This window comes from Symphalangus syndactylus, chromosome 11 (assembly GCF_028878055.3).
Source record: "Symphalangus syndactylus isolate Jambi chromosome 11, NHGRI_mSymSyn1-v2.1_pri, whole genome shotgun sequence".
Classification (NCBI taxonomy): Eukaryota; Metazoa; Chordata; class Mammalia; order Primates; family Hylobatidae; genus Symphalangus; species Symphalangus syndactylus.
In genome coordinates, this window is record NC_072433.2 from 62165116 (window position 1) to 62193089 (window position 27974).

General features: G+C 44.5%; 2 protein-coding genes across 4 annotated transcripts in view; one reads left to right on the forward strand and one right to left on the reverse strand.

Annotated features, from left to right (window-relative positions):
- The window catches only part of ANKS4B (ankyrin repeat and sterile alpha motif domain containing 4B), a 46600-nt gene extending 35710 nt beyond the window's left edge, over positions 1-10890 (reverse strand). The window contains exons 1-4 of the mRNA XM_063612088.1: positions 10830-10890; positions 8861-9084; positions 8207-8372; positions 6952-7062 (exon numbers count right to left, since the gene is read on the reverse strand). The gene's annotated coding sequence lies outside the window, so the exon portion shown is untranslated. The remainder of the gene's footprint in view (positions 1-6951; positions 7063-8206; positions 8373-8860; positions 9085-10829) is intronic.
- A 69-nt stretch (positions 10891-10959) lies between these two features.
- On the forward strand, positions 10960-24836 carry ZP2 (zona pellucida glycoprotein 2). 3 transcript variants are annotated; one of them, XM_055298630.2, is made up of 19 exons: positions 10960-11138; positions 11229-11317; positions 12130-12213; positions 12598-12692; positions 15268-15420; positions 16496-16540; positions 16688-16852; positions 17866-17962; positions 18059-18240; positions 19007-19133; positions 19969-20156; positions 20237-20328; positions 20430-20554; positions 20702-20891; positions 22408-22543; positions 22618-22714; positions 23401-23517; positions 24441-24524; positions 24664-24836. In XM_055298630.2, exons 1-19 carry the CDS (start codon positions 10960-10962, stop codon positions 24804-24806), a joined length of 2388 nt encoding a protein of 795 aa, XP_055154605.2. In that variant the 3' UTR covers positions 24807-24836. The 3 variants fall into 3 exon arrangements, with proteins under 3 accessions (XP_055154605.2, XP_055154606.2, XP_055154607.2); XM_055298631.2 differs by having other exon boundaries at positions 22618-22712; positions 23432-23517; positions 24664-24819; XM_055298632.2 differs by having other exon boundaries at positions 20457-20554; positions 22618-22712; positions 23432-23517; positions 24664-24819.
- Positions 24837-27974: the final 3138 nt, after the last annotated feature.

Here is a 27974-nt window from a genome sequence, read left to right on the forward strand (position 1 = left end):
CCTCCTAGTTAAACTAGGAAGAAATAGAAACTCTGAACAGACCAATAACAAGCAGCGAGATTGAAATGGTAATAAAAACAAGGCAAAAAAAAAAAAAAAATCCAGGACCAGATGGATTCACAGCTGAATTCTATCAGACATGCAAAGAATTGGTACCCGTCCGATTGACACTATTCCACAAGATAGCGGAAGAGGGAAACTTCCCTAAATCATTCTACAAATGCTAATACCAAAACCAAGAAAGGACATAACAAAAAAAGAAAAATACAAACCGATATTCCTGATGAGAATAGATGCAAAAAAACTCAACAAAATACTAGCTAAGTGAATCCTATAGCATATCAAAAAGATAATCCACCATGATCAAGTGGGTTATGTACCAGGGGTGCAGGGATGATTGAGTGGCTGGGCTCATTCATCACCAGTTAACTAGCAAATCAGCTGAGGACTGGTCACTCTAGGATAGCCTCAGCTTAGATGCCCCCGTCTCTGCCTTTTGAGATTGCTCACTATCTGCAGGTTAGCCTGGGCCTGTTCTCATGGAGACAGCAGGGTATATAAGACCTCTTAAGACCTAGTCACAGAACTGACACAAGGTCATTTCCACCACATTCTATGGGCTAAAGCAAGTCACAAGGCCAGCCAGATTTTGGTGGTTGGGGGTGGTGAAACCTAGGTTGACAAGAATGGCATGCCAGGTTGGGGACAGAAATGTAGTTGTAATTAAGCATTAATCAGGCTGCACTTTGGCCAACTTTCACGTGGCTGAAAGTCACATAGCTCTAGATATTGACCATTTGCATCCCCATTGTTCCTGCAGATAGGATCCCTGACATTAGGGACATGAGACTGTTTAAGAATTGATTTGCATCTCTGTTATTCCTGTAGACAGGCTCTGCGACATTAGAATCATAAGGCTTTTTGCTTAAGGATCACTTAAGATGTTTTTCAGACCCCAAATTCCAGCAACATTTTTTTTTTTTGAGACAGAATTTTGCTCTTTTGTTGCCCAGGCTGGAGTGCAATCATGCAATCTCAGCTCACTGCAACCTCCGCCTTCTGGGTTCAAGCAATTCTCCTGCCTAAGCATCCCAAGTAGCTGGGATTACAGGCACCTGCCACCACGCCCAGCTAATTTTTGTATTTTTAGTAGAGATGGGGTTTCACCATGTTGGCCAGGCTGATCTCGAACTCCTGACCTCCAGTGTTCCACCTGCCTCAGCCTCCCAAAGTGTTGAGATTACAGGCGTGAGCCACTGTGCCTGGCCTGTGTTTTTCTTTCTTTCTTTTTTTTTTTTTTAATTGAGACAGAGTCTTGCTCTGTCACCCAGGCTGGAGGGCAGTGGTACGATCTCGGCTCACTGCAACCTTCACCTCCCGGGTTCAAGCAATTCTCCTGCCTCAGCCTCCTGAGTAGCTGGGATTATAGGAGCATACCACCATGCCTGGCTAATTTTTTGTATTTTTAGTAGAGATGGGGTCTCACCATGTTGGCCAAGCTGGTCACGAACTCCTGACCTCAAATGATCTATCTGCCTTGGCCTCCCAAAATGCTAGGATTACAGGTGTGAGCCACCATGCTCTGCCTTCCAGCAACCATTTTGAGGACCCCTCACCATCCCCGCCCAGAGGAATGGGATCACCACGAAAATAGTTTATCTCCCTGTCCTATGACTTCACTCCCGCACTCCACCAATCAATGATCTCCATTCCAAACCCTTAAAAACCCTAGCCCCAAACCCCTCAGGGAGATGGATTTGAGGTTTCCTCCCATCTCTTCATTAGGTGACCCTGTGATTAAACCTCTTTCTCTGCTGCAACCCAGTGTCTCAGCCTATTGACTTGCTGTGGGCATTGGGCAACTGACTTATTAGGGTTACAGTGGTGGTGGTATAATAGGCTGACTGTAGAGGCACATTACAAAGAGTGGGAGCACAGAGAGGCGGCACAAGATTGGGACTTTTACACTCAATCTACTGCTACATTGCTAAGAGTAACCATTGCCCTAGCTACTTAGCCGTAGGGTCATTTGTGTGAACATCTGTATGAAAATGACTTTTTAGTTAACATTATATGTAAATGAGTTTTTATTTAGAACTTTTCAGCTGGGCGCAGTGGCTCACACCTGTAATCCCAGCACTTTGGGAGGCCGAGTCGGGTGGATCATGTGAAGTCAGGAGTTCGAGACCAGCCTGGCCAACATGGTGAAACCCCCATCTCTACTAAAAATACAAAGCATTAGCTGGGCGTGGTGGCACGTGCCTATAATCCCAGCTACTCGGGAGGCTGACACCGGAGAATCTCTTGAACCCGGGAGGCGGAGGTTGCAGTGAGCCGAGATCATGCCATTGCACTCCAGCCTGGGCGACAGAGCGAGACTCCATCTCAAAAAAAAAAAAAAAAAAAAAAAAAGACTTCTGGGCCTTCTGTCTTCCATATATTGATGCCACCCTACCTTTATATTTATAGATCGATAAAGCTTTCATCCTAGTTCTTTCTGAATTTATTACTGTCAGAAGGCTCATTCAACTTGGATCTGTCTAAAGGACCCAAGGGGAAAATAACATTAACATTGTATATTAGATTGGTAAAGGAACTACCATATGATGTTCAAGAACATTCTCATTGACATAGTCTCTCTTATTTTTCCAAGTTAAATTCATATTTGATATTTGAAAGCTATTTTGAGCTGTATTAGCATAACTGGGAGAAGTTTTTATATTATTTATCTTATACTGCTAAAATTCTAATCAATGTCATCTTTTACTTTTAAAAGACAAGTGAACTGCAAGAGAAGCACAGTTTCAAAACACCCCCGCATGAACAGACACACACACACACACACACACACACACACACACACAGCGAGAGAAAGAAAATCGAAATGAATTAGAAAGGGCAGGGAGAGGCATCAGGAGACCTGGTTTCTCACTGGAGCTCTGTCTGCTACTAACTTGGTAAATGACCTGGAGCAAGTCACTAAACCTCTTTAGATATTAAACCTCTTAATATTTTCATTTTACCATAGGGAGTTGGACTTTGTTTCAAAGCCTCAAGTTCCAGATCCATTCATTTCGCCTTTTTACCTTTATGCTGCTGAGTTTTCATCCTTGAGCCTTAGACCCTGTAACTTAGGTAGCTCAGTTAGAAATCAGTCAAAATTATTATTTAAAAAAATTTTTTTTGTCCAGGCATGGTAGCTCACACTTGTAATCCCAGTACTTTGGGAGGCCAAGGCGGATGGATCACCTGAGGTCAAGAGTTCAAGACCAGCCTGGCCAACACGATGAAACCCCATCTCTACTAAAAATACAAAAATTAGCCAGGTGTGGTGGCGCATGCCTGTAGTCCCAGCTACTGGGGAGGCTGAGTCATAAGAATAGCTTGAACCTGGGAGGCAGAGGTTGTAGGGAGCAGAGATCGTGCCATTGGACTCCAGCATGGGTGACAGAGTGAGACTCTGTCTCAAAAAACTAAAACTAACTAAATAAATTTTTAAGAGACAGGGTCCTGCCATGCTGTCCAAGGTGGTTTTGAATTCCTGGCCTCAAGTTCTCTTCTAGCCTCAGCCTCCCAAAGTGCTAGGATTATAGGCATGAGCCACCATGCCCAGTCTATAATTATTTAATTGGTTATTTTATCACTAAAACAATTCAACCAAAACAGAGGTGAATAAAGTTGTTGGAGCCTCACCAATGCACCTTAATGTAGACATTTCTCATTGTCTGAACTAGTACCATGGGTTCTCTGTCCTACCTCCTAGAAAATTAAGGAACATGGACACAAAGGTGGGTTGGAGCGAAAGTTTAATAAGTGAAAGAGGCCAGGTGTGGTGGCTCACACCTGTAATCCCACCACTTTGAGAGGCCGAGGCAGGTGGATCACCTGAGGTCAGGAGTTTGAGACTAGTCTGGCCAACATGGTGAAACCCCATCTCTACTAAAAATACAAAATTAGCCAAGTGTGGTGGGGCATGCCTGTAATCCCAGTTACTTTGGAGGCTGAGGCAGGAGAATCTCTTGAATCTGGGAGGCGGAGTTTGCAGTTACCCGAGATCACACCATTGCACTCCAGCCTGGGCAACAAGAGCGAAACTCCATCTCAAAAAAAGAATAGTAATAAGTGAAAGAAAAAAATTCTCTGCAGCAGAGAGGGGAGTCCAAGTGGATTGCCAGGTTACAGCTGAATTCAAAAGCTTTTTTAAGAAACTCCTCTCTCATCTCTAGCAGTTTGAGTAACTTCTCATCAGTAAAGCTGTCTGTGCAACTCCCGGTATCTTACGCAACTGTGGGCATATATCTAGGCAAGCACAAAGCCTGCGTCTCTTGTTTTGATAACTGTGGGTTTGTTTTAAGTAAGCCCCCCCTCCTCCCTGTGTAAGTTCCCACCATGTATATGCCTGAAAAGGGGAGGAAACTTTTTCCTAGGAGCTCGCTAATTAGACAAAGTTGCTTATCTGTGTGCAGGTGCAGCCTGTTTTTCCCAAATGATTTTTCCTTTTCTTCTCCCTCGAAGTCAGAAAGGCAGGAGTTACTTATTTTTTTAATGGCCAAAGGAAGAGAACTCCCACCTTTGCACTCTGGAGGTTCACTGAAAATAAACTGACCAAAGGCAGATGAATAGGAGAAAAATTCATACAAAATTATTAATGTGCAGGGGAAGGTGGGAATCACAGAGTGATTGCCCCTAAGCTCTCAGTGGGGCACCGATGCAGATATACGGTGGTTTTTTTTTTTGAGATAGAGTCTTGCTCTGTTGCCCAGGTGGGGTGTAGTGGTGCAATCTCGGCTCACTGCAGCCTCTGCCTGCCGAGTTCAAGAGATTCTCCTGCCTCAGACTCCTGCGTAGCTGGGATTACAGGCGCACACCACCATGCCCGGCTAATTTTTTATATTTTTAGTAGAGACGGGGTTTCGCCATGTTGGCCAGGCTGGTCTCGAACTCCTGACCTCAGGTGATCCACCCGCCTCGGCTTCCCAAAGTGCTGGGATTACAAGTGTGAGCCACCGTGCCTGGTTTTTCATAGGGGAGGGAGATGGGGACTGTAGACAATTCTCTTGAGGGGCAGTAATGATTATTAGGGAGAATGAACGGACCAGGGAGAGAGAAATTAACTTGTACATAATTATTTTTGGAATTTGAATGAGCTTCAAAGGCTGACATTATCTTGTGGAAAAGTCTGTCCACGTGTGTTTACATTACTTAGTCCTCTTTCTTGCTATAGATAATGAGATTTCAGGGAGGGGATAGGAGGCAATAGTGTTTCTTCTGTTAAGAAGCTACCTTGGCTGGGCTCGGTGGTTCATGCCTGTAATCTCAGCACTTTGGGAGGCCGAGGCGGGTGGATCATTTGAGGTCAGGAGTTTGAGACCAGCCCAACCATCATGGTGAAACCCTGTCTCTACTAAAAAAAAAAAAAATTAAAAAAATAATAATAATAATTAGCTAGGCTTGGTGGCACACACCTGTAATCCCAGCTACTTGGGAGGCTGAGGCAGGAGAATCACTTGAAACTGGGAGGTGGAGGTTGCAGTGAGCCCAGATCATGCCATTGCACTCCAGCCTGCGCAACAAGAGCAAAGCCCTGCCAAGAAAAAAAGAAGCAGCTTTCTTTTTTTTTTTTTTTCCAGAGAGAGTTCCTTCCTGTACCTTGGGGGTGGAAAGGGAACAAGGCAAGGATAGAGAGACCTTGATTCTGAGGCTTATTTCTGAAGCCCTTTAATTTTCCAAAGCACTCGGCATGCCCAGGCATCATATTTTGGGGAATTGTTTTCTGTGCTCCAACCCTCCCATCTCCTTAATCCTATTCCCGGGGATGATATTCAACATATTTAAAACCCATACAGCAAAAGCACAAACAAATCAGAATAGACAATGGTTGCAAATGCCCAGCACAGCCATGTGGACTCCCCAGACCCTGGCAACCCTCTCCTTTCCTGGATGATGCTGTTGATTCTCTGGGACAACTTTCTTGACTTGTAATCCAAATACATATGTATAGACCCACATGCAGACACATTAAGTATAAATATGCACATAAGTTTGAGAAAAGAAACTTTTTATCTGAAGAATGCAAGTCCCTTTAAATTATCAGGCCCAGAGAGGCACTGAAACATGACAGCAGTCACACCTCACTCCCTCGGGCTCAGTAATTATCTCTTGGAGCTACTTGATATGTGGGCTCTAGACTGACACCAAGTAGCCATAAAATTAACCTAACTATGCCATACGCTAGACATCATAACTCATACCATATGCTGGACACCATTAATCGTACCCTATAGTTCAACAATGTATAGCCAATCACTAATCAGTGTTCTTTTTTTTTTTTGAGATGGGGTCTTGCTATGCTGTCCAGACTGGTCTTAAAAGTTCTGGGCTCAAGCTATCCTCCCACCTCAGCCTCCTGAGTCACTGTGACTACAGGTGTGAGCCACTGTACCCAGCTAATCAGTGCTATTTCTGTAAATCAATGAGTCAAGAAACACTGTATCAGCCACTAATCCCAGCACTTTGGGAGGCCAAGGCGGGCGGATCACGAGGTCAGGAGACCATCTTGGCTAACATGGTGAAACCCCATCTCTACTAAAAATACAAAAAATTAGCCGGGCATGGTGGCAGGCGCCTGTAATCCCAGCACTTTAGGAGGCTGAGGCCAGCGGATCATGAGTTCAGGAGATCAAGACCATCCTGGCTAACATGGTGAAACCCCATCTCTACTAAAAATACAAAAAATTAGCTGAGTGTGGCGGTGGGCACCTGTAGTCCCAGCTACTCGGGAGGCTGAGGCAGGAGAATAGCGTGAACCTGGGAGGCAGAGCTTGCAGTGAGCTGAGATCGTGCCACTGCACTCCAGTCTGGGTGACAGAGCAAGACTCTGTCTAAAAAAAAAAAAAAAAACAAAAAACAACAAAAAAAAACACCCACTTATAACAAAAGTGGAGAACTCACCAAGGCAACTTGGAAGTGTTTCCCAGGCAGCTGTCCACACTTTGGCTCAAGTAAACTCTTTAAAACTATATTCTCTTCTCCTTCCTTTAGGTCGACAGGTTTTTCATTTTCCTATTAAAGCAAAACATGAAAGCATAGTAGATATATAGCCCTGAAATTCCAGTTTTATTGCAGACATCTTTCATGTCAGTACTCATAGATCTAAATGAACTCATAGAATCATTTGCAGTAGCTGAAGAGTATTCCATAGTTTATCCAACCATCTCTAGATGGTGATATTTAGGTTGTCTTTTATAAATATTTTGATAATTGTTGTGGAAAACAAGGACGGCAGATTCAGAATTTAAGAGTTATAAACTGTCATTTATAAGAACCACACTTTAGAAAGGAAGACATCTGCCCAAATGAGGCAACAACAAAACTATAGTCTTTCTTTTATGTATGAGACCGCCACCAAGAAATGCCTTGTGATTAGCAAGACAGAAATGGCTTCATGATACTTACATAGAACCCAGGGCAGAGAAGAGGAGAGGGAACACCTTGTAATAATAAATCAGCAAACTTTAAGAGGTTCATTGAAAAGAGTGTGGAAAGCATATATTTGAACGAGGTCCACTGTTTATTTACTGCCTTTTTTTTTTTTTTTTTTTTTTTTTTTTTTTTGAGACAGTTTCACTCTTGTTGCCCAGGCTGGAGTGCAGTGGCACAATTTTGGCTCGCTGCAACCTCCGCCTCCTGGGTTCAAGTGATTCTCCTGCCTCAGCCTCCCGAGTAGCAGGGTTTACAGGTGTGTGCTGCCATGCCCAGCTAATATTTTTGGTGGAGACAGGGTTTCACCATGTTGGCTAGGCTGGTCTCAAACTCCTGACCTCAGGTGATCCACTCACCTCGGCCTCCCAAAGTGCTGGGATTACAGGCATGAGCCACCGCACCGGACCTATTTAGTGCAATATTTTTTAAAATTTAATTTTAATTTCCGGGATACATGTACAGGACATGCAGGTTTGTTACACAGGTAAACGTGTGCCATGGTGGTTTGCTGCACCTATCAACCCATCACCTAGGTATTGAGCACCACATGCATTAGCTATTTATCTTGATGCTCTCCCTCCCTCCACCCCCCAACGTCTGCCACCAGGACCCAGTGTGTGTTGTTCCCCTCCCTGTGTCCATGTGTTCTCATTGTTCAGCTCCCACTTATAAGTGAAAACAGAATATTAAGAATCATTTTTGTAAAGACTTTAGTTTTTCCTACCTCCTGATAGGAGACACTGTTTTACGGAGCAGCTATTTCTTCCTGTGTTCAAAGTCAGCTGCTGAACACATGGTAGCTTCCTGCTTTTCCGGAGCAGAATCCTAGACATTGATGCTCCTGGGCCCAGAGCCATTTGTTCAGTGGCTGTCCCTAGCACACCACAGGTCTGGGTTAGGTGAGACAAACAAAATTAATCTCTGGTGCACATACCAGCTTCACCAGCCCACAGCGGGCTTTCTCACCCCACCTTCTGCTTGGGGTCTCTGTGCTGCCCCTTAACCTTTTAGAAACCCATAATTTGGGGGCTCTGACCAAAGCTGCCCTTCTCAAGGCAAAAACTTCCCGCTCTGGAGAAAGACACCATCTCGAGGGGAGTGAGTAGCGGGGTGGGGAGGGAGGTGGGGTCTGAGGGAGGCTGAAAAGCACATTAATCCATCACTTCTCTGACCACCTTCTCAATAGGGCTCTGAGTCTCACGTCTATGCTCCTTTTTCCTCTAATGTCTTATCACAGTCTTAACCATTGTGGCAATAAATTACATTTGTAGAAAAGGTGCCACTTTTCAGAAAAATATGCATAGAAGGAGAAACTATTGCTATCATGCTTTGGCTATAAAATGAAATCCTTTTACCATCTCTATCCCCAAAAACTTACCTGTATTTTGCTCCTTCTTCTCCATTCTGCTGGGACGTAATCTACTCAATTCCCATAAAGAGGTTAACAACTGGCCACCACAGATTTTCTCGCCTCGCTCCCTCCAGGTATTTTCCAGGTTTTCCTGATTATAAGAATCACCTGTGGTGCTCGTTAAGTAAGTATTTCCCAGGCACATCCTCTGGAGAGTCTAATTCAGCAGCTTTTAGGTGGGACCCAGGAATCTGTGATATTAATGAGAGCTCCATGTGATCATTTTGATCAAGGAAGTCAGGGAAACAGTTTAATCTCCAATGTTATTTCAGATGCCTCAGGTCACACCTCAAAGGCAACACATGAATCAATACTGTCTAGGTTGGTGCAAAAATAATTGAGGTTTTTGCCATTAAAAGTAGTGGCAAAGGGCCGGGTGCAGTGGCTCACGCCTGTAATCCCAGCACTTTGTGAGGCTGAGGCGGGTGGATCACTTGAGGCCAGGAGTTTGAGACCAGCCTGGCCAACATGGTGAAACCCTGTCTCTACTAAAAATACAAAAATTAGCTGGGCTTGTGGTGGGCGCCTGTAATCCCAGCTACCCGGGAGGCTGAGGCAGGAGAATTGCTTGAATCCAGGAGGCAGAGGTTGCAGTGAGCCGAGATCATGCCACTGCACTCCCACCTGGGCAACAGAGCAAGACTCCATCTCAAATACATACATACATACATAAAAGTAGCAGCAAAAACTGCAATCACTTTTGCACCAACCTAATAATTGCAAGTGTCACCCACCACTTGTATGGAGTCTAAGCATTATATTCACCTATTTTGGAACATGGGCTGCAGACATCTAGTTATCTCAAAGAGCAGTGAGAGATGTTGAAAAAACACATCCATCAGGCCTCAGGAAATCTGAGTTCTCCACCTGGCCCCTGACATTGTTGGGGCAAGTTGCCTTGCCTCAGTTTCCCCACTGGGAAACTTCCAAGTGCTTTACAACAATATAACATTCTTATTAGATCACTACTCCCTTTTATCCAGAATTTTTACTTTGAGGAATTTATCTTGAGGGTTAACCAAGGATATGTATCAGAATGCTCATCATGTTACTGCTTATAATGATGAAAAATTGCAAGCCACCTTAATGCTCATAATTAAGGAAATTATATAAACACGGATTTATCTCAACATTGAATACTATGCCACCCTAAAATGGTAACAGAGAGCTTTATGTTTAATAGGTTATAAAGTGACAGTAGCAGATTACAAAACAGTATTTAAATTTTCCTTCCAGTTTTTTTAAAAAATTGTGTGTGGTGTTTGTAGAAACATGTCTGTAAAGTTACTCACCTAAATATTAGCAGTGGCACTATTAGAGTGACTTTTGCCTTTTCTCTGTATCCTTCTGAAATTGTCTGTATCTTTGCGGTAAGCTTAAGCTTTTATACTTGGGGGTCAACAAGGCTTCATTCATTTTTTTAAAGACACTTCCTGTGCATTATCAGGGTAAATTCTGCAGTAGCCAGGAGACTAAATGTTACTTAAAAGGTTTTAGGATAGGTGCAATGGCTCACGCCTGTAATCCCAGCACTTTGGGAGGCTGAGGCAGGCAAATCACCTAGGTCAGGAGTTCGAGACCACCCTGACCAACAAACATGGTGAAACTCACATCTCTACTAAAAATACAAAAATTAGCCAGGCGTGGTGGTGCACCTGTAATCCCAGCTACTCAGGAGGCTGAGGCAGGAGAATTGCCTGAACCCAGGAGGCAGAGGTTGCAGTGAGCCGAGATTGCACCAGTGTACTCCAGGCTGGGTGACAGAGTGAAACTTATCTCAAAAAAAAAAAAAAAAAATTTAGAGGTGTGAACAAGACTTGTTTTTTTCCTCAATAAAGCCCATGATTCTCTTTCACTCTACATTGCAGTTGTAAATAATTTGCCCAAAAGATCCTAATTTCCCCCAAAGTTATAGGGAAAACACCAATTCACTCACCTGGAGCTGATTTCAGCAAACTCTGATTTCATGCCTGGCCCACAGGGGCAGCTGGCAGAATACCCCGCGCAAGCTGTCAGGAATCAGAGAGGCCACTTCCTTCCCCAATCCTTCCCTTTCAGCTGGGCGAATGGGAGAAGATTCAGGTGCCCCCAATGGGGAGAGGGTGTGGATGCGGCTGGCTTCCTGCTATAAAAACGCAGAGCAGCCCACCCTCTACCTGGTTGATCTGGTACTGCCTTCTGCTATGGCGTGCAGGCAGAGAGGAGGCTCTTGGAGTCCCTTGGGCTGGTTCATTGCAGGCTGGAGGTGAGTAATTCTGGAAGTGGAGGGAGGGGGTATGATAGCTTTGTTTGCTGAAGTCCATTCTTCCTTGACTATCTCCCTGTCTCTTTCCAGCACCTACAGGTCGATTTCTCTCTTCTTCACCCTTGCGACTTCAGTGAACTCCATAGATGTTTCTCAGTTGGTAAATCCTGCCTTTCCAGGTATGTCTCTTGGGTGACGGAAGTCTCCTTAGCAGAGAAAACAGGTTGCAGCTGGAAGGCCTAGCCGGCCAAGAAACACAGGCCTGGCTCAGACAACTTCCATTCACCCCCTCTATTACCTTGGTCAGGTTACTGGATCTTTCTTCTGCTAACCTGTAGACTCACTATACCTGCTAAATGAAAACTCAAAAAAACATTTGCACTGCCTTCCAATCCCTCACTGCCTCAAGCTTTATGGTATCCACAGAACAGCAAACCACCACACTAAGCCCTCATCTTTAGGAGCAGCAACCTTCAAACACAAACTCATGCTTAAGGAAAACATCGACATAACAGGCAAAACTGGAGCTGCTCACTTGACGTTCACCTGAGCCAGAGGCTGCAGAGTAGCAGACGATGGGCAAAACATGATCTAGGTGACAGACTCCATCTCAAAAAAAAAAATTCCCGGGACTGACCCAGGACTTCATTTAACATCAATTTGCAAAACCTGTTGACAAAGCTTTTAGTTTTTTGGACCTGCCTCCATCTGCTCCACTGTCAAGGTGTTGACCTGGCTCCTACAGACCTGTTTGTCAACCCTAACCTGGGCTTCCTCCTGGAACATCTCAAAAGCCCTGCGTACTTGATATTTTCCTTACAGTTCTTGGTATATTGTATTGTTGGTCACTTGTTTGTGAGCTCTCCAAGGGTAGGGGACGATTCTTGCCTCCCTCATCTGGAAACCCTCCATCTGAGAGGAGTCTATACACTTTTGTAGGAGTTGCATCATTTATGACTCAAAGCCCCCAAATGCTTCCTTTGCTCCTTAGGCACTGTCACTTGCGATGAAAGGGGAATAACAGTGGAGTTCCCAAGCAGTCCTGGCACCAAGAAATGGCATGCATCTGTGGTGGGTAGGTAACGTGTGTTATCTCCTCATAGTCCTGATTAGCAGACAGCCTTTGGCTTAGGCCAATCCTGTTTGGGGAGCAGAGTACCCAAACTCCTGCAGCAACGGCATCCAACTCCCATGATGCCATGGGGATACCTGATTTGCATGAAGCCACCCAGCATGGAAGACCTGTCTGTCTTCGAAAGTGTGTCTTATGTCAGCATCTCTAGGAAGCCTCTGGCTGCAAAGTCATACCATCTCAAAGCTCGAGTTCTATCACTGAGTTGGGGCAGAAGTGAAGGGACTGAAGTGCCTTAGAAATGGACTGGTGGTCTTGACTCTGTAGCTTTGGACTGTCAGTGAAATGTACTCAGCCATTCTGTCTAACCTGCTCTGGCCTTGGCAGATCCTCTTGGTCTTGACATGCTGAACTGCACTTACATCCTGGACCCAGAAAAGCTCACCCTGAGGGCTACCTATGATAACTGTACCAGGAGAGTGGTAAGTCATTGCTTTGAGCAGTTCTTGGAAGTACATAGTAACCTAAGAGTTGCTGGTAGTAAACTTGGCTAAGAACTTACTCTGGAGTAAATCAGTGGCTCTTAACCAAGGGGGTGGTGTCTCGTGTGTGGCTCTTCTTTTCTATTATAATCTGTCTAGGCCAGGTGTGATGGCTCACGTCTATAATCTCTGCACTTTGGGAGGCTGAGGCGGGTGGATCACCTGAGGTCAGAAGTTTGAGACCAGCCTGGCCAACATATGGTGAAACCCCATCCCTACTAAAAATGCAAAAAACTAGTTGGGTGTGGTAGCACACACCTGTAATCCCAGCTACTTGGGAGGCTGAGACAGGAGAATTGCTTAAACCCAGGGGACGGAGGTTGCAGTGAGCTGAGATTGCTCCATTGTGCTCCAGCCTGGGCAACAAGAGCAAAACTGTCTGGAGGGGGGCGGGGGGAATCTGTCCAGGGGACATCTGGCAACATCTAGAAACATCTTTGGTTATCACAACTGAGGGTAGAAGAGCTGCTACCGGCATCTAATGGATACAAGCCAAAGATGCTGGCAGACAACCAACATTACCCAAGTCTCCTCCCCATAACACAGAATTACCAGGACTGAGATGTCAGTGTTGAGGATGAGAAACCCTGTCATTCAAGTATTTGAGCCCTTGAGCCCTGGCTCTACCACTCATTAGGTATAATTTCCAGCAAGTGAGCCCTTTCAAGCCTGTTTGCCCATTAGAAAATGAGAGTAATGGTGCCTGCTCCATGGGGTAATAAAGACTAATGATGTTCTACAGATTAAGACCTGGTGCAGAACCTGGCTACAACAAATGATGAAACACGAGTTATTTTGATCTGTGAACCCCCACATGAGATGGAAGGCTATTTTGGTGCTAGCAAATAGAAATCTGACCTATAGAAACAGGTGTTAAAAGGCAAACAGCAGCTAAGCAGTAAGGGTTTTTCTATTGCCAAGCAACAGTATTGCCCAATCAGGAATATTAGGAGCAATAAAAGCAACCTGTCTAAGCAGAAGCTAGCAAGTTGTAATTTGGAAAGTTTGGATTTGACTAGTTGGACACAGGCCTGGGGTGAGTTCTGGGAATCTGCATATCTAATAGTCTACACAATCTGATTATGATGCAGGTGGTCAGTCATCTAAGCTTTGTACAGATACAGTCTTAGACCCTACTCTGTAAACAGGCTTGAACTGTAAGTCATCTGGTCCCCTAAAGCCCTCTATGATCAATCAATGAAGTAATCATAGGTCCTTCATGAAAAATCTGATAATTTCCTTCTAAAACAGACCTTCTCAACATTAGAGGTCTTAGAGTCGCATTCCCTTAGACCAAGGGTCTGCAAACCGTAACTGGTGGATGGCCAAACGCAGTCCATGGTTTCTTCCTGAGGCAGGCTTGCTATGTAGCCCAAGCTGGAAAGTAGTGGCTGCAATCATGGCTCAATGCAGCCTAGAACTGCTGGGCTCAAGGGATTCTCCCGTCTCAGCCTCCCAACTAGCTGGGGCTACAGGCATGCAACACTATGCCTGTCTAATCTTTGTCTTGTTGAAATGGGGATTTCACCATGTTGTCCAGGCTGGCCTCAAACTTCTGGCCTCAAGGGATCCTCCCACCTTAGCCTCCCAAAGCACTGGGATTATAGGCATGAACCACTGTGCCTAGTTCATGGTTTTTTTTTCTTTGGTTTTCAAACTAAGAATGGATTTTATCTTCTTAATCTTCTTGAGACAGGGTCTTGCTGTTGTCCAGGCTGGCATGCAGTGGCATAATCTCGGCTCACTGCAACCCCTACCTCCCGGGCTCAAGCAATCCCCTACCCTATATCTCAGTATCACCTCAGCCTCCCCAGTAGCTGAGACCACAGGCACATACCACCACACCCAGCTAACTTGTGTGTGTGTGTGTTTTTAATATATATAGAGAGATGGAGTCTCACCATGTTGCACGGGCTGGTCTTGAACTCCCGAGCTCAAGCAGTCAGTCTGCCTCAGCCTCCCAAAGTGCTGGAGTTATAGGCAATGAGCCACCATGCCCAGCTGGCTTTTATCTTTTTAAAGTTCTTTTAAGGAAACATGCTATGGATTTCATGTGGCTCACATGAGTCTAAAACAGTTGCTAATGCATAATGGAAAAAGGTTGGCTGACCCCTGCTTTTAGACTGAGTTTCCTAAGGTCAGGGGTAATAGCAAGGGTAGCTCTACCCAGCACAATGGCAGCTACTTAGGTGCTTAACAAGTATTCAGATAACCTGGGTGGAAGCCCCATACCAACCCCATTCAGCCAGGACCATGGTACTGAGACATAGGGTACACATAAGAGAAATAGAAACTGAACTCCATTTCCTGATGCTAAAACTGGCCTATCAGCATGAGTCTTCACTAATGGATTACGATGGGCTAGCTAGTCTCCTGGTACGGGAATGAGGTACCTTCCAGCACTTGTGGTACTGGTAACTTTAAGGGTTTTCCCACTCAGATGGGTCAGATGGTATTCTAGAATCCCATGGGGGTACAGCACTTACTCTGTTCCCACTATGCTATCTGTACACAGCATGGTGGACACCAGATGACCATCAGAGTCATGAACGACAGTGCTGCTTTAAGACATGGAGCTGTCACGTATCAGTTCTTCTGTCCAGGAATGCAAGTAGAAGAGACCCAGGGGCTTTCAGCATCTACAATCTGCCAGAAGGATTTCATGTCCGTGAGTGAAATGGGCTGACTGCTTGGGGTATATGGCTACTGCAGGGGGAATATGATGATGATCTAACCAGGGCTGGGCTTAGAAATCAGACCAAGATTTAATCTTGTACTTGCTAACTTTCTGTGTGATGAGGTTTAACTTTACCCTGAGGCTTTGTTTTCAAGTCCAAAGTCATGGGACAATAATGCTCACCTCAGGGTGGCTCTAAGAATTGACTGAGAGTATATACATGGTACTTGGCACATCATGCATGGCAATAGGGTTTCATTGGTAGTTGCACTCACACTAATCATCTGACAAATGGAATACATGCCATGTTCCAGGTCCTACCCTAGATGCTAAGATACAATAAGTGAACAAAACGACCCAATCACATCTTCATGGGTTTAGAGTCTAACATGGCTAATGTCAACAATGGACAACTAAAAATAACACTGACATAAAAGTAACTCAATAACAATGATAGGACTGCATGGCTTTTACATAGTACCTGATTTCTATGGACATTGGTGAAAGGGTGAACGTTTAAGAACATTGTCCTGGTCAGGCGCGGTGGCTCATGACGTGGTCAGGCGCGGTGGCTCCCAGCAATTCGGGAGGCTGAGGCGGGCGGATCACCTGAGGTCAGGAGTTTGAGACCAGCCTGACCAACATGGTGAAAACCCATCTCTACTAAGTACAAAAAACTAGCCGGGTATGGTAGTACATGCCTGTAATCCCAGCTACTTGGGAGGCTGGGGCAGGAGAATCGCTTGAACCCAGGAGACGGAGGTTGCAGTGAGCCGAGATTGCACCATTGCACTCCAGCCTGGGCAATGAACGAAACTCCATCTTGGGGGAAAAAAGTGTCCCAACTTACAACTGGAAAGGAGCTTAGATCTTCCAGCTGCCTCTTGGGATCAGAAGTTCAAAGAAGTATAATGACATCTAAGGGCACAGTCAGGGTTCATGTGCTTCTTCCACTGCATCTCACAAGCAGGCCTTTTGGTGTGACAACCACACAGCAATTTCTGGCATGAATTTGGAAACATCTACCTCCAAATCAGAGTCTTACATCACAATTCTTTTCTTCCAGTTTTCCTTGCCACGGGTCTTCTCTGGCTTGGCTGACGACAGTAAGGTATGAAAGCAAATTTTAAAAATCAGACCTTAATAACCTTTAATTCTATGTTAAAGGTGATATTACCTTTAACCTGATAAATCGTTAGACTACCAGAGACTTGGTTAAGGGAGCGCCAGCCCTCTAAACAAAGCTTTTTGACTTCAGGGGACCAAAGTTCAGATGGGATGGAGCATTGAGGTTGGCGATGGTGCGAGAGCCAAAACTCTGACCCTGCCAGAGGCCATGAAGGAAGGCTTCAGCCTCTTGATTGACAACCACAGGATGACCTTTCACGTGCCATTCAATGCCACTGGAGTGACTCACTATGTGGTAGGTGTGGAAGTCTGGCTTTGTACCACCAAAGCACAGGCCAGTATTCCTAAGTCCAAGCATGATCTCAGCCATGTCTTCACATTAACTTATAATACAACCCATTCAAGCATTTTAAGGCCTATTAAGTGCCAAACACTTCCCTGGGTATTCATAACTGTAATCCCAGCACTTTGGAAGGCTGAAGCAGGCAGATCGCTTCAGGTCAGGAGTTCAAGACCAGCCCAGCCAACATAGTGCAACCCTGTCTCTACTAAAAACACAAAAACTTAACTGGGTGAGATGGTACATGCCTATAATCCCAACTACTCAGGAGGCTGAGGTGGGAGAATCGCTTGAACCCAGGAGGTAGAGGTTGCAGTGAGCCCAGATTGTACCACTGCACTCCAGCCTGGGCAACAGAGCGAGACCATTTCTCAAAAATAGACATAATCCTTACCTCAATCTAGTCTCTTTCCCGTAGTCTTAAATCTATAGTACAACATAGAATGAGCATATTCCTAAAAGCTTTATGGGTTAAGGGGTTCTGTTTGCGTTGTCATTGTCCTATATTGTCTTATAGCAAGTACTGGTGCTTTTCAGGCCAATAGTCTGAACACTGCACTAAATGAATTAATCTCCTAAAGTACTTAGGACAGGTCCTGACATGTAAGTGCTCAAATGCCAACCACTTCAAGAACAGTCCTATTTCCCAGTAAGAACGCAAATGGATTGAGGCTTGAAAACATTGTCTGGCTGCTGATACTTTAAAACAGTCACATGGGGTAAGGACAGATCTTATCTGCCTAGAAGTGATGGCTACAGGTGATCTAGACAACATTCTTCCAGATGTTAGAACAAGGTTAAAACTAATACCTCCAGATTAGACAAATTAGTCATTAGACAAAGGCTTAAATCCTACTTGTGTCAAAGTAGTGCCCATTACTTGGATATATACTTGCCAAGATGATTCTTACTGGCTAGAAATTCAAGTAACCAATGTTTTTGAAGATCACTGTTATTTCTCCCCCTAGCAAGGTAACAGTCATCTCTACATGGTGTCTCTGAAGCTTACATTTATATCTCCTGGACAGAAGGTAATCTTCTCCTCACAAGCTATTTGTGCACCAGGTAAGGTCCCAGACAGCTGCAACCTCAGTGTGGGAGATATTGTCCTAGAAGCTTAATCAAGGCTGCTAATGGGCATTCTGTTGTCATTCCTTCTAGATCCTGTGACCTGCAATGCCACACACATGACTCTCACAATACCAGAGTTTCCTGGGAAGCTTAAGTCTGTGAGCTTTGAAAACCAGAACATTGATGTGAGCCAGCTGCATGACAATGGAATTGATGTAGAAGCAACGAATGGCATGAAATTGCATTTCAGCAAAACTCTGCTCAAAACAAAAGTATGTTCAATTGTCAACCACTGAACTCCACCGGGTCCTGACTTGAAGTATACTCTTGTGGGTAGTACTGATACGGCTGATAACTTGCCCATGAGCTCTAATTGCCAACATAACAGATTCAATCTCCAGAAGGCCTCATTTGATCATCTTGTATAAGTGAAATATCAAGTAACTGAAGTTCATTTTCCAACACAAAACCTCTTTAACTTCTGTCATGAAAAATCGTCTAAGTCTTAACTGTCTAAGGCCCCAGCTGAGTAGTAGCAACTACTTGTCAAATACCTAATGATGAATCTGTCCTGGTCAATGAACAAGACACCTTGATCTAAACAAAAGGGTCCCGTACTGTTGCTATTGAGGTTGGTCTTCACTAGAACTGCCCGGGATACCAGAGAATAAACTTAGGTTGGGGGTACATGTTATGCAATACCATTTTATAACATCTGTAGAGTCCTTTTGACTCCGACCTGGCTTGGCAGAGGATTCCACTATTCTTTGGAATTTGATCTGCTAATTCAAGCTTTTGTGCCTCGTACAAAGAGTACAGTGCTGGGTACTCCAGGGCGTGAGTTTAAAGCAATAAATCTGCCTGGGGATACATCCAGATCTGAGGAAGTGATAGGGTCTCTCTTGTTTTGGTTTAAAGGGAGCCCAGATAAGTCTGGAGTGTGTCCTGCAAGTATTCAGTGGACTTTCTTCCTGCCTCTCTGTGACAGTTCCAGGCCCCAACAGGCTGTGGCTGCTAACTGACATTTTCTCATTTCAGTTATCTGAAAAATGCCTACTCCATCAGTTCTACTTAGCTTCACTCAAGCTGACCTTTCTCCTTCAGCCGGAGACAGTATCCATGGTGATCTATCCTGAGTGTCTCTGTGAGTCACCAGTTTCTATAGGTAAAGACCTTTTATTAAAATCATGTCCTACCTTTTTTCTCCCTTGGCCCTTGTACATGTGGGCAAATGTATAAAAGGTCAGATTCTGATGTATTGCTTATAGACTGAAGAAACGAAAGACTAGTCAGATTAGAAACAGTCTAGCTGCTATGATGGGGTCCTAAGTATGATATTTTTAAGATCCTTACACAGGTAGATTTAATGGTAACTGTTCATGGTTAAGTAACCTAGATATTTTGGCTTAGGAGCCCGAACCTGCCATCTAGGTAAGAATGTTCAAACTTCTAACTGGAATTAAAAGTTTAAGGCCCCCCCACCCCAAAATTCCTACAAATTCTTAAAGAAATAGAGTGAATCTCTTGTTTAGCATTGCCTCCACCATGTGCTTCTGTTTAATCTGATCTGCACAGGTCAGATCAAATAGGAGAACCAGTTCCTGCCTCAGTTTTTCCCCAAACTACTCAGGATTTGTGAATATACAAAGAAAGGATACAATAACATAGGTGCTGTACTTAAAGCCACATTAAGTTTAATCTTAAGTCAACTTCTGCCCTTCATCACGATTCTCACTGGTCTTATACCATATAGCACTTCTTCCTACATCTACTGGTCCCTCCTTTGGATGAAAAGTCCTACTCTCATATAGAACAATCAACTAACTTAAGCTCCCTTTGTAACTCAAGCTGCTGATCAAGGTTCCCTCACAAAGACTTCAAGACAAATTCTGATGCCTCCTGCTAAATTAGAATTTCTCCGTCGTAGCATATCAGGTTGGGAGATGACAGTATCACAGGGCAGACAAACTTATTTTCTCTAAACTTTCACCGCTGTCTAGTTACAGGGCAGCTGTGTACCCAGGATGGGTTTATGGACGTCGAGGTCTACAGCTACCAAACACAACCAGCTCTTGACCTGGGCACTCTGAGGGTGGGAAACTCATCCTGCCAGCCTGTCTTTGAGGCTCAGTCTCAGGGGCTGGTACAGTTCCACATACCCCTGAATGGATGTGGAACAAGATATAAGGTTAGTACTGGCGGGTGGCATGAGGTTAAGTCTCATCTTTGACGTAACTGGCTGCTTACCCACTTTCTCTGACATTTAAGTTCGAAGATGATAAAGTCATCTATGAAAATGAAATACATGCTCTCTGGACAGATCTTCCTCCAAGCAAAATATCTAGAGACAGTGAGTTCAGGTGAGATAAAATTGCTATTTGACTCTTAAGCTCTAGTTTAAACTCAAGCAATTTTTTAACCTGAAATTTTCTGTACCTACCTTCCCTCCAAACTCTTACAGAATGACAGTGAAGTGTTCTTATAGCAGGAATGACATGCTACTAAACATCAACGTTGAAAGCCTTACTCCTCCAGTGGCCTCAGTGAAGTTGGGTCCATTTACTTTGATCCTGCAAAGCTACCCAGGTAAGAGATTGCAGTCTGTGAAATTGCTTAAATAATCTCAAACTTCTCCCTAAAATGAACATCCTGATACTGCCAGACTAATGGAGTGGTGGTGACTTATGAATCTGTGTTGCAGCCATTAACTACTTGAATACCATTCAATTTCAGATAATTCCTACCAACAACCTTATGGGGAAAACGAGTACCCTCTAGTGAGATTCCTCCGCCAACCAATTTACATGGAAGTGAGAGTCCTAAACAGGGATGACCCTAACATCAAGCTGGTCTTAGATGACTGCTGGGCGACGTCCACCATGGATCCAGACTCTTTCCCCCAGTGGAACATTGTTGTGGATGGGTAGGTACTCCCTGTACTATCAGGTTACCCAGCTAATCCATCAAAATTTGCCAGTAATGGGAATAAACCCTCTTGGGCTTTAGAGCGGCATTCAGTCATGTGAGATCCTGATTCAGTCCTTGTTTTCTAATCGGGACCCTTCTGCCTTCTGTTTTTTGTTTGTTTTGAGATGGGGTCTCATTCTGTCACCCAGGTTGGGGTGCCGCGGCGTGATCTTAGCTCACTGTAGCCTCTGCCTCCCGGGTTCAAGCAGTTCTCCTACCTCAGCCTCCTGGGTAGCTGAGATTACAGGGGCACACCACCAAGCCCGGCTAACTTTTGCAATCTTAGTAGAAACAGGATTTTGCCATGTTGGCCAGGCTGGTCTCGAACTCCTGACCTCAGGTGATCCACCCACCTTGGCCTCCCAAAGTGCTGGGATTACAGGTGTGAACCACCACACTTGGCCACATGCTGCCTTCCAATCACCTTTTGAATTTAAGGAATGAGTTCCAAAGCCCCAGAAATTCTGACTCTGCTATGGTATTGATTATCTGGAAAGACTGATCTCTAACCTCTATCCATCTGTTGAACACCTACCATATGCCAGGCACAGTGCTATGTATTCCACATCCACTAGTTGTACTAGTCATCTTATTTCATGAAGAAACCCGAGCTTGCTGCCTAAATAGCCAGCCCAGAACAATACTTAAACAATGGAGCTGGGATTAGAATATCCATCTGACTCTAGAATCTGAGTGCTGATGCTCTGAGGTTGCAGCCACACACTTGTACACATAGGTGTTCATCCTCATAGCTCTCCCTATAGTTCATCTCATAGCTCTGCCATGTCCTGTCCTACAACTGGATCTCACTCATTCTTATGGAATAGTGTGTACTTGGCTAAAACTGCACCTTTGCTTTCTTGAAGCTGTGGTATCTCAGTTGCTAAGCCTTTTTTTTTTTTTTTTTTCCTTGAGACGAAGTCTCACTCTTGTCCCCCAGCCTGGAGTGCAATGGCATGATCTTGGCTCACTGCAACCTCTGCCTCCCAGGTTCAAGCGATTCCCCTGCCTCAGCCTCCTGAGTAGCTGGGACTACAGGTGCCTGCCACCACACCCAGCTAATTTTTATATTTTTAGTAGGGATGGGGTTTCACCATGTTGGCCAGGCTGGTCTTGGACTCCTAACTTCAGATGATCTGCCCACCTCAGCCTCCCAAAGTGCTGGGACTACAGGAGTGAGCCACCGCGCCTGGCCAAGAAGCCAGTGTCTTCTGAAATAACTTGTACTTCTCATTAGTTGGCAAACAGGTACTGCTAAAATATTTAAAATATAACTAGCCTATACAACTTACGTGACTTCATAGGTATTATAGGTCAGGTGAGAAATGCTGAGTAAAACGAAGGTGCTGGTAGACGGTAAATATGGCAATAGTCCTGAAGATATGACACATGACTAAATCTGGGCAGATGTCGAATTTGACTGACTCTAAGATGCATGTGACTGACGTCCCTCCCTGGTGCATACCTCCTAGCTGTGCATATGACCTGGACAACTACGAGACCACCTTCCATCCAGTCGGCTCCTCTGTGACCCATCCTGATCACTATCAGAGGTTTGACATGAAGGCTTTTGCCTTTGTATCAGAAGCCCATGTGCTCTCTAGCCTGGTAAGTGATTCGGAAGTCACCAGGGACAGGTTAAATGTTAGTGCATCGATTCCATTTAACTCTTCTGTCTCCAGGTCTACTTCCACTGCAGTGCTTTAATCTGCAATCGACTCTCCCCTGACTCCCCACTGTGTTCTGTGACCTGCCCTGTATCATCTAGGCACAGGCGAGGTAAAAACTTCAAATTCCTGTTTCTGTGAGTCTAATTCAAAGCAAATATCAACTTTTCAGAATAGAAGATCTTAACAGGTATAACTCATTCTTTACTTAGTGCCCAGAGCTCTCATTGGCCAAGTCAAAACTTCTTGGTCCAGTCTACCTTACTCATGTGACAGGTCTAAGATGAACAGGTTCTTGTCTAGTTCAATATGAGTTCTTTAAAAATCTATTCTTTTTTTCTTTTCTTTTTTTTTTTTTTTTTTTTTTTGGGGGGGACAGTTTTGCTCTTGTTGCCCAGGCTGGAGTAAGATGGTGTGATCTTGGCTCACTGCAACCTCCGCCTCCAGGGTTCAAGTGAAGTGATTCTCCTGCCTGAGACTCCCAAGTAGCTGGGATTATAGGAACTTTCCACCATACCCAGCTAACTTTTTTTATATTTTTAGTAGAGACGGGGTTTCACCATGTTGGCCAGGCTGGTCTCAATCTCCTGACCTCAGGTGATCCACCCACCTCGGCTTCCCAAACTGCTAGGATTACAGGCATGAGCCACTACGCCCAACCCCAAGAATCCATCCCACTTTTACAGTAAAGGGCATAACCTCTCCTGCAAAGGCAGGACAAACCACATGAACAAAATATTCCAGGGAGCTTCTACTTCTAAGCATTCCATTGACACACCTCTTGAACCACTATTTCAGAGGCCAAACACAAACTTGATCGTCTGTCTCCGGCCACAGGGGCCACTAAAGCAGAGAAAATGACAGTCAGCCTCCCAGGACCCATTCTCCTTTTGTCAGATGACTCCTCATTCAGAGGTATGGACCTGGAGTACTTCCTGGATTCAAGTTCTTAGCTTTTTATGCCAAGCGGTCAGTGCTTACATATACTATGTACCTGTGGTAAGTCTAAACAATAAAAGAATAAAAGACTAAGTCTTTTCCCAGAAGTAGGCTTCTATTAAGTCTCTTGTGTACCCTTCTAGGAATCACTTCAACACAAGTGGGATCATAGCTTTTACCTACTGATCTAGAATTTGGTCTCTAACCTGTTTTATCTACCTTATATCTGTACAAAGAACCCTTAGGATTCCACGTGGCTCTACCTTAGTCATGATCCTCATTCATGGATATCTATAGGTTTATTTCTAGTTTTGTCCTCAGTCATACTAGAATCCTTTTTTTCTTTTTGAGATAAAGTTTCGTTCTTGTCACCCAGGCTGGAGTGCAATGGCTTGATCTTGGCTCATTGCAACCTCTGCCTCCCAGGTTCAAGTGATTCTCCTGCCTCAGCCTCCCAAGTATCAGGGATTACAGACACCTGCCACTGTGCCCAGCTACTTTTTTTTATTATTATTTTTAGTAGAGATAGGGTTTCACCATGTTGGCCAGGCTGGTCTTGAACTCCTGACCTCAGGGGATCCGCCTACCTCAGCCTTCCAAAGTGCTGGGATTATAGGCGTGAACCACCACACCCGGCCACACACACACAAAAAAACCTCTTGAATTTCTTGTATAGTAATCAAAGATTTAAGATATGTTTCTAGCAGGATTAGGTCAGAGCACGTGCATCTTAACATGCTATGGCCAAACTTAAGTCTGTATTAGTTTATGTTTCTGTTATCACATACCCTTACCTGAGATAGCCTTAATGAACAACCTGTGGGATCACACCCTCAGGGGACAGCTAACCACGTCGACTGGCATGAAGATGTTGTACTAAACTCTCAGGTTCTTCCCAGGTGTCGGCTCATCTGATCTAAAAGCAAGTGGGAGCAGTGGGGAGAAGAGTAGGAGTGAAACAGGGGAGGAGGTTGGCTCACAGGGTAAGTTTATTCAATGTTGCAAACTTCTGAAATAAGCCTGTTGAAGGCTTTTACCCCCTTCTCTGGGGAGCCTTATGTAAGGCTTCAACTTACCCTTATTTAAAAATACTTAAGACTCAAATGTCTGCTTCCTTTCTAGGTGCTACAGACACCAAAGGGCACAAGACTGCTGGAGATGTTGGTTCCAAAGCTGTGGCTGCTGTGGCTGCCTTTGCAGGTGTGGTGGCAACTCTAGGCTTCATCTACTACCTGTATAAGAAAAGGACTGTGTCAAATCACTAAATGGGCTTCTAAATAAAGCAGTCAAAATAAGCCTTTTGCCTTCCACATTCTCATTAAGATTAGATGACAAGGGATCATTTCTTTTGTTCCTCAGTGTAGAGGCAGTATCTAGTCACAATCCTCTGGGCAGGATTTGTATATAGATACAAATAGGGAAGTTCATGGTATAATTGTTTCCTGTCATTTGGCCCCTTCTGATCCTCTAACCCAATACATGAGTCCTCTGACACTCCCAGTCAACAGTAGGGCTTTAGCTATAGCCCACCTCTGGGGGTACACTTGAGTCTACAATCTCTTACATAGGATAAGAAGCCAGCAAGCTACCCATGATCACTGGCATAAATCCCACCCCTTTTTTAAGTGAAGGGAAACCAGATGTTCCTAAGAAAGTAATATAAGAACCTACTTCAAGGTAATTCCTAACTCAAGTTACACTCAAGCTTACAACTTTCCTGAGCTTAAACGGACTTAGTTACCTTCCCGCTTATAACTAAAGACAAGCAATCTTTCTTTGGTAGGGAAAGGAATACTGAAGTGCCAGAGTCCTAAGGCTCAGTTATAACATTCCAAGAATCAGACTCCACCATTCAACTGAGACTAGAGTGAGTTTTCTACTACCTGCATTTGATCTTGACCTTCTCCTGAGGCCTTCTTCCTGGGGGTAGCCAGTCTTCTAAGCAATTATGTCATCAACATGACTAGTGTCTGCTTTATACTGCAGCTCTTAGAGACCTTCAAGATACATGGAAATTCACTTGTATTCTAGAAAACATGAGTCTAAAATTTTTGCAAGGAAATATTTCAAATCTACATATGGCAGGAAGAATAAAAGTGATAAAAGCTTCTAGTGGCTGGATTTAAATGTCAGCTCAGTCATTATACTCTTGGGTTTTTCAAAATCTAACCTTGAGGTTGAATATTGTGATGTCTATCTGGTCATCTTGTAGTTTTCTATAGGTGCAATCTCGGCTTATTGCAACCTCCACCTCCTGGGTTCAAGTGATTCTCCTGCCTCAGCTCTTGAGTAGCTGCGATTGCAGGCACCTGCCACCAAGCCCAGCTAATTTTTGTATTTTTAGTAGGGATGGTGTTTCACCATGTTGGCCAGGCTGGTCTCAAACTCTTGACCTCACATGATCTGCCTGCCTCGGCCTCCCAAAGTGTTGGGATTACAGGTGCGAGACACCATGCCCAGCACCTGTTCTAGACTTCTGCCACACAGACTTAAAAGGTAGCTTTCTAAATCCTTTGGTTAGGTCTTATAGGTAAGACTCTGATGTGGGGACAGAACCACACCTATCTTATGTAGAGGGTCTGGCATTTCTAGAGTAATAGGGTCAAAAGCTCAAATTGTCTCATCAAAACCCTTCTTTGGACCTTGCTTTTAAGGATATAAGGCATTCTGCCGATGATAAAGCAACAAATAGTTTTAGATTCAAAATTCTGTGTGACTTTATCAAGTTGCATTGTATATCATAACTAAATCTCATGTACCATGCTTTTTAATGACATTTTTTAAAATGGCCGCTTAAATGGCTTCCTGACTCTGAATGACACCTACCCCCTGACCCATGTCTAGGAATTACATCCTAATCCCCAGAGCCTGTGAATATTACTTTTACATGGCAACGTGGACTCTGCAGATGTGACTAAGGGTCTTGACATGGTAAGATTATCCTGGTGGGCCCAATCACAAGTGTCCTTAAAAAACAAGGTCAGCAGGGCACAGTGGCTCATGCTGGTAATCCCAGCACTTTGGGAGGCTGAGGCATGTGGAACACCTGAGGTCAGGAGTTCGAGACCAGCCTGGCCAACATGGTGAAACACCATCTCTACGAAAAATACAAAAAATTAGCCGGGCATGGTGGCGGGTGCCTGTAATCCCAAATACATGGGAGGCTGAGGCAGGAGAATTGCTTGAACTCGGGAGGTGGAGGTTGCAGTGAGCCGAGACTGCGACATTGCACTCCAGCCTGAGCAAGAAGAGTGAAACTCTGTCTCAAAAAAAAAAAAAAAAACAAGGTCAGAATCAGATGTATCAATGGAAGCAGAAATTGGAATGATAGAGAGTCACAGAAAACACAGGCAGCCTCTAGCAGGGGAACAAGAAAATATCTTCCCATCGAGCGTCTAGAAAGAGTACAGCTCTGCTGTACCACTTTAGACTTCTGACCTCCAGAATTGTGAGATTGCTCTATGCCATTAAGCTAACTTGTGGCAGCAACAATAGGAAATTAAAACACTGAGTCACTACCCACAACTTGAAATACATGGCTTAAAAATGCACATTTTACAGATGAGCAACTTGAACCCTGGAGAAGCTTGTCCAGGATGTCAGAGCCCCTTGATTACAGAGCTAGAGCCTCTCAGCTGCAAGTCGGTCCACTTGTATAGAGTCACCAGTTGGGAATCAAGGTCCCCTGGGTCTCAAGGCAGCCCACAGCTTGACTTGGTTCTGATGTGTTTGCCAAAAATGCTAAAGCAGAACTTTGAGAGTGGAAAGCCAAGCTGGTGTGGAGCAGCTGCTGGGATGAACACTTGTTGCCATGGTAGCCTGGGAGCAGTTGACTAAAGTCGTGTTCTTGCCTTCTGAAAGTAGGCATCCTACTATATATGGGGGAGGCAGCCTCCTCAGACAGGAACTGTGTGGGAAGAGAGTCGAGCTTAAATCCTGAGAGACTGCTGCTTCAACCATGCTAGTGTGCTTGCAATCTCCCTTATCACGTAGTGATGGGCTGTAATTGTCATACAGGTGTCAAGAGTAGAATGATGGAGCTTTGAGGTTCTAATAGTTTGAGCAGTTGTGATTGATGGTGGAGGTTGCAGGAGTTGAAAACAGACTTGTGTGCCCTGGGAAGGCACCTGTAATGTAATGTACTACTTTCTCCTGCCCTGTTCTGCGTTAGGAAGTTCTGTGGGATGCACAGGGCTTTAGAGCAAGAGTTGGGTTTGGGTTCTGGATCTATGTCCCCCTGGCTGTGTGGCCTCAGGCAGACAGAACAATCTCTGAGCCTGCTTCTGCATCTGTAAAAAGGGAATACAACCTGCTTTGGAAGCATGTGAGGGTTCAACAAGATAACCGTTGTATTGATGTAGGCACTGCCCAGTCAGCATTGGAGTATCTCAACATCAAGAAAATAGCACTGTTCTAACTCTAAATAAAAACTC

Coding starts and splice junctions, on each gene's coding strand:
- ZP2 (XM_055298630.2), top strand. CDS start 10,960: ATGGGAGAAGATTCAGGTGCCCCCAATGGGGAGAGGGTGTGGATGCGG. Junction 22,544..22,617: donor CCCATGTGCTCTCTAGCCTG/GTAAGTGATTCG, acceptor TTCTGTCTCCAG/GTCTACTTCCACTGCAGTGC. Junction 22,715..23,400: donor ATCATCTAGGCACAGGCGAG/GTAAAAACTTCA, acceptor CCACTATTTCAG/AGGCCAAACACAAACTTGAT.